General features: G+C 42.3%; 1 protein-coding gene across 1 annotated transcript; it reads right to left on the bottom strand.

Annotated features, from left to right (window-relative positions):
* Positions 1–740: 740 nt before the first annotated feature.
* Positions 741–5,902, bottom strand: LOC311112595 (uncharacterized protein). Its single transcript, XM_084155740.1, has 3 exons — positions 5,816–5,902; positions 3,586–4,467; positions 741–1,945 (listed from the first exon to the last, which is right to left on the bottom strand). Exons 2-3 carry the CDS (start codon positions 4,354–4,356, stop codon positions 1,802–1,804), a joined length of 915 nt encoding a protein of 304 aa, XP_084011866.1. The 5' UTR covers positions 4,357–4,467; positions 5,816–5,902; the 3' UTR covers positions 741–1,801.
* Between the last annotated feature and the right edge of the window lie 228 nt (positions 5,903–6,130).

The following is a 6,130-nucleotide window of genomic DNA, read 5'->3' as shown; positions in this document are numbered from 1 at the left end:
AATCTAGTAGACAACGTTAACGTTACATCATTGACACAACATAGGCTATTGTTTGTGATTGTTGACACAATATATTATTAGCTATATTGTGTTTGGGTGATCATTTATAGAGCGGTGTTTGTGTAATAATTTATGGCCAATAGAAGCGTCATCATTTCCACACAATTCAATTGCAATAATAACTGGTATTTTATTCGATCTAATTTGACAGCTCTCTTTTTCAAACAATCACAGCTAACGTTACTCGTTAGTCTAGCAAGCCTGAGTGTGACACTTAGCATAGCTAAAGGTTATTTGATAGCTCTAGCTAGCTAACGTTACGTTGGCAAATGTTGCTAGCCAATTAATTCCGGAATTAATAAGTTATTTACCTTCATGAAATAGCAATAAGAGGACGCAGAGTATGAAATGACGACGGCAACTCATCATCGCTGGTCAAATCAACGGAGATATTATTAGCAGAATTTGTAAAATTATCAACTGAATCAGTTTAGCTACTGCATAATTTTCTCGAATGGAAAATACTTTTTATTTGAATGTGCCAATGAAATCAAAGAAATATAACATTTTGCATTTTTATTGGTTACTTCAAGGATTGTAAATGCTGTAGCAACAGTCGCTAGGCGCTGTCCGTGACGCGACATGGCTACATGTATTTCATCTGTCATCTTTCATAGCGTTATACAGCTGACCAAAAACTTTATTTTCTTAAGAGGATGAAGAAAGATGCAAACAAAATATATTTGACAAATTATCTTATTGTAAAGCATATTTTATTTTAGGACAAGATGGCAAAAGTTAAACAAAGGATAGATTTTTAAACAAAATATAAAATTTTAGTCATTTACGTACAATATAGAAACATTTTTTTCTCCACTAGCTCAGTATAGCTCTCATATGATTCTGAGCTTGACTTCAATGCTGCAAGAGAGATATTGGATATTATGATTTAGGCCAATAATTCACAATAAATAAACTCTTTGGTAAAATATTATTGAGAGATTACCCAGAAAAGTGTGCAAAGTGATCCAATAAATTATACTTTTTATTAATAAATAATGTATTAAATGTGTTTGTGTGCTACCTCCTTTTAGATAACATCAGAGGACCAACGTTTGAGACCGTTATTTCGTGCCCTCATGTCCCCCATGGTTAGTTAATTTCATGTTTTGAAAACATTCTCCTTTTATGAAACAAACGTAACACACTTTGGATATGTTCAATAGGCACATGGCCTCCTGTACCAGGCTTCGCCATTCTAAAGTCCACAATGAAAACACAACAATCTCTCTGCCGCTCTCTCTCTCTCTCTCTCTCTCTCATACACACATGGTCGTCAAGGAGTTCACAGTCACACCTCTCAAACATATCCTTCAGGTTGTGCAACACTGAAACCATCCTACAGATAGTCCTCCAGAGAGGTTGAACCTCACCCTGTGAGGAAGTATTAAACCCAAATGGCACCCCATTCCCTATTTAGTCACTAGTACAATAGTGTGCCATTTGGAATTCAGAATAAGACTGAGTTGAACGGGGTGTACTTCCTGGTGTTAATCAGGTGCTGTTCATATTGATCACTGATAAACCAGTATGTACTAGATCAATATCACTGATTGATTGATCAATCGAGCCATACATTGGAGGTGAACACAGGTCATTTGCGTTGAGTTGAGAACACAAATGGAACACTCTGTCCAAGCCAACCTCAATCTCAAATTACAATATGGGCGTTACATAATCTGATTGGAACAATTGCAGTTTACAGATTAGATGAACAGGTTTGTGCCGTTTGTGAATCCTTCTATCTGTGTTCTGCTAATGCTGAGGCATGGTGCATTTCCTTTGATGGTGATGATGATGATGATGATGAGTCAGGTGTGAGCGTCACGCTGTACAGGTTAGTGATGAAGGTCTCCCACCCTCGACGGAACACTCGGTCGAAAGTCTGAAGGGGATAGAATTAATAATCAGTCATCAATACAGGTGACCAGAAAACATTGTTTGATTGATATTGATAAAAACATTGTTAACAAATGTGGTCACAAAAGAAAACGTTTGAATTGGAACATGATCCAGTCAAGACCAGAACAAGATAACTTGGTACATTTACATTTACATTTTAGTCATTTAGCAGACGCTCTTATCCAGAGCGACTTACAGGAGCAATTAGGGTTAAGTGCCTTGCTTAAGGGCACATCGACAGATTTTTCACCTAGTCAGCTTGGGGATTAGAACCAGCGACCTTTCGGTTACTGGCACAACGCTCTTACCCACTAAGCTACCTGCCGCCCCGTCCCAGTTTATGTGTTCAGAGTGGATGTGTATCATTATTAATTTGATGCAGTTATAAATTATGTTGTGTTCTTCCTGGTGTCTCTCTTATGACATGACCCCTGACCTCTGTGTAATCAGAAAGGAATGTTGGCCTGGTGGTTGATCGCTAGTGGAATGTTAAGAGGTGGGTTTAGAGGAGGTGGGGCTATACACACACTGCCCTCAAACAACGATCTGGGGTCAGATAGTAAGGCAGAGGAATGTCACCTGTGTGTGTGTGTGTGTGTGTGTGTGTGTGTGTGTGTGTGTGTGTGTGTGTGTGTTCTCCCCGCTGATGTCCCCTTGAGTCAAGGTCGGTGACCAAGAGCACAGAGGAACGAAAGCGTATCTTGTCAGTCCATCACTGCCCCCCTCTACAGCAAACAGAGAGCAAGATAACAAAACAACAGTCAGGGGAAGAAAGAGAGAGACGCCAGGGTTGTTCCTAAAACATTAGTGAGGAGATATGGAGGAAGGGGGGAGGAGGGGGAGGAGAGGGGGATGGATTCATAAAGCAAACAGACAACATGTTAGGGTTAGGGAGGGGAAGGGAGGAGAGGAGAGGAGAGGGAGGGTTGCAGGTGGGGAGATAACAGGTGTGTCACCTGATACTAGCTAAGGAGTTGTCCTGGGACTATTACTATAGCGATAATATTACTATAGCGATAACATTACCATAGCGATAATATTACTATAGTAATGTTACTATAGCGATAATATTACTATAGCGATAACATTACCATAGCGATAATATTACTATAGTAATGTTCCTATAGCGATAATATCTGTCTTTGTTTTTGGCACATTAGGCCTAACTGTCTGTCAAATGAATAAAATAAGAAATAGATTTTAAAATGGCCTACAGAGTTAACTTAGCATCTGAGCTCATGGGCTGAGTGACGTACACAGATCATTCATTGGAATCTGACCAGATCGTTAATAATATGGCCATAAAGGGTCATATAAATGTTTCCATAACTGATTAATTACTGGCTGCTGTTCTTAGAATGTACCTGTGGAACATGGAACTTTAATTAATTGTTCCTCTCTCTGGGAGAATTCCACGGCGGGGGCGGCGTTGGGGGGGATATGTGTTAAGTAATCCATGTCCTCTCTCTGTTAATTAAATTGGAACTAGGCAGGAAGGGTAAACCTGGATACTGCTGCTGCTGCTACAACAATAACAAGTGGAGGTTTTCCAAGGGTACCTGGAAGGCACCACACACACTACCATCCTCTCTCGTTCTCTCTCTCTTTCTCGCTCTCTCTCACCTTGCGGTAGTTCTTCAGCATGCTCCTCTTCCTCATCACCTTCATCTCTTCCTGTCCCTTCATCTTCCTCTCCTCCTCCTCCTCTTCTTCTTCCCTCCCTCTCTTCTTGTCCTTTATCAGAACCTGGTCATCCGCCTCTTCTCGGATCGCAAAGTGGACCAGCATCCTCTCCTCTTCCATTCTCCTCTCTTTCTCCCTCTGTCCTTCTTCAGTCTCTACCCTCACCTCCACCTCCAGGACCTCCAGGACAGGGGTCTGCGTCTCCATCTCCGTACCCAGGATCGGGCCTTCTTCCGTGGGGGAGACCGTCTGGGGCTCAGCCTCCTGTTTCTTCCTGGTGCTCCTCCTCCAGCGGCTCCTCCTCACTTCCACCGCGGTGACCTCCAGGACAGGGGCCTCCATTTCCGTACCCAGGATCGGGTCCTCCTCCCTGGGGGAGATCGCCTGGGGTTGGGCCTTTCTGGAGCTTCTTCTCCAGCGGGAGCTAAGCCGGCTGGGTTTCCTTCGGAGGAGAGTGGTGTCATCGTCTTCCATCATTCCCTGGTTAAAGTCAAACACCCCATGCTCTCCCTGGTCCGTCTCTCCCCCCGTAGAGAGCTCTGTGGCTGGGCACGATCCCCCGCAGTCCCCTTCTCTCCGCCTCTCCTCCCCCTCTCCTCCCATCTCGGGCTCGTCCAGGCGACCGTAGAACCCAGAACTCTTGTCCAGGAACTTTGGGGCCCTGACGGAACTCTTTCCGGAACTCTTTCCGGAACTCTTTCCGTTCACCATCTTTTCTTCTTCTCTTCTTCTTCTTCTTCTCTTCTCTTCTCTTCTCTTTCTTTTGTCTCTCTCCTTCGCGATGCGACGTAGCTCTCTGTTGTTGTTTTTATGTCTTTAAAGCTGGGCGGTGAGAAAGGAGGGAGAGAGAAAGAAAGGGATTAATGTCTTCATGTAGTTCTTCCAGATAAATGATCTCATACTCATTCTCTGTACTAGAGAATTCCATAGACAGCTTACACACACACACACACACACACATACACACACATACAAACACACACACACACACAGCAGAGGTTGTGTATGGGGTGATTTTGATTCAGTATGAAATAAGAAAGAAGAAGCATTGTGCTGGATGAGATACAACAGTAATGTGTTAGATAATATTCCCTCAACGCTACAGTACTTTATTTCTCTGTGTGTTCATCTGTCACTCCATCTGTCACTCCATCTCATCATCTCATCTAGGTGACATAGAGTTCACTATGTGTGTGTGTGTGTTTGTGTCAGTAGCTGTGCGTCTGTGCGCGCAAGTACGTGCCACCTGTGTGTGTTCAATTTATGATGGTGATAACAGAGACTCCTGGTTCCAGCCTCACTCAGACTTTGACTCTTTACTCTCTCGTTGGAGCCTCAAACACTGCCAGCTTCTACAGTGTGTCCCAAATTGCACCCTATTCCCTATGTAGTGCACTACTTTTGACCAGAACCCAATGGGCCCCGGTCAAAAGTAGTGCACTACATAGGGAATAAGGGTGCCATTTGGAATGTACACCTATGAGTCACATCATGACTATCTCCATGACAACCGTTTATAACTGTATATCCATGTCGATGTTAATTAACTCAGACTGTTGTCAAACCATTTCATATGAAAACTCAAAGTCATAGATATCTAAAACAGTAGCTAAACGTTTCCTTCTGGTAACAGGTAACTGTAACATGTGAACCATTTGATTGGTTAGAGATGTACACATCTACTGTGGATTTTTGTCAAGTTCACTAATATTGGTTTAGCATTGTGGTAAATCAGAACTCCAACACATTACTCAGTCAGACAACGTAACAGCATTTATACATAACTAACATACTTTAGTGAATACTGGAAAGTACAGAGTGAGAGAAAGAAAGAAAGAAAGAAAGAAAGAAAGAAAGAAAGAAAGAAAGAAAGAAAGAAAGAAAGAAAGAAAGAAAGAAAGAAAGAAAGAAAGAAAGAAAGAAAGAAAGAAAGAAAGAAAGAAAGAAAGAAAGAAAGAAAGAAAGAAAGAAAGAAAGAAAGAAAGAAAGAAAGAAAGAAAGAAAGAAAGAAAGAAAGAAAGAAAGAAAGAAAGAAAGAAAGAAAGAAAGAAAGAAAGAAAGAAAGAAAGAAAGAAAGAAATAAAGAAAGAAAGAAAGAAAGAGAGAAAGAGAGAAAGAAAGAGAGAAAGAGAGAAAGAGAGAAAGAGAGAAAGAGAGAGCGCTGTCTTACCTGGCGTGTACCTCTGTGTTCCTGGGTGATCTGTGCAGTCTCCTCTATGTGTTCTGAGTGCTAGGTGCTTTGGGAACTCCTCTCCTATCTTCTCCTCTCCACTCTCCTCCTCTCCACTCCTCCGTCACACACCCTGCCTGAACTTGCTGTCACCGGAGCAAAAAAAAACACCCACACTATCTCTCTGACAATCACAAGCCTGATGGGAGGACTGGTTGATGTACACCCTGACACAAACACAGATCGATAGGGAACACAAGCGATAACCACAGAGCGCCCTCTGGTCAAAAGCAGTGCACTATGTAGGGAATAGGG

This window comes from Coregonus lavaretus, assembly GCF_964263955.1.
Source record: "Coregonus lavaretus genome assembly, chromosome: 39".
Classification (NCBI taxonomy): domain Eukaryota; kingdom Metazoa; phylum Chordata; class Actinopteri; order Salmoniformes; family Salmonidae; genus Coregonus; species Coregonus lavaretus.
The sequence above is the reverse complement of the archived record's forward strand: the minus strand, read 5'-3'. Positions and strand labels throughout refer to the sequence as shown.

Coding starts and splice junctions, on each gene's coding strand:
- LOC311112595 (XM_084155740.1), bottom strand. CDS start 4,356: ATGGTGAACGGAAAGAGTTCCGGAAAGAGTTCCGGAAAGAGTTCCGTC. Junction 1,946..3,585: donor TGCTGAAGAACTACCGCAAG/GTGAGAGAGAGC, acceptor TATCCCCTTCAG/ACTTTCGACCGAGTGTTCCG.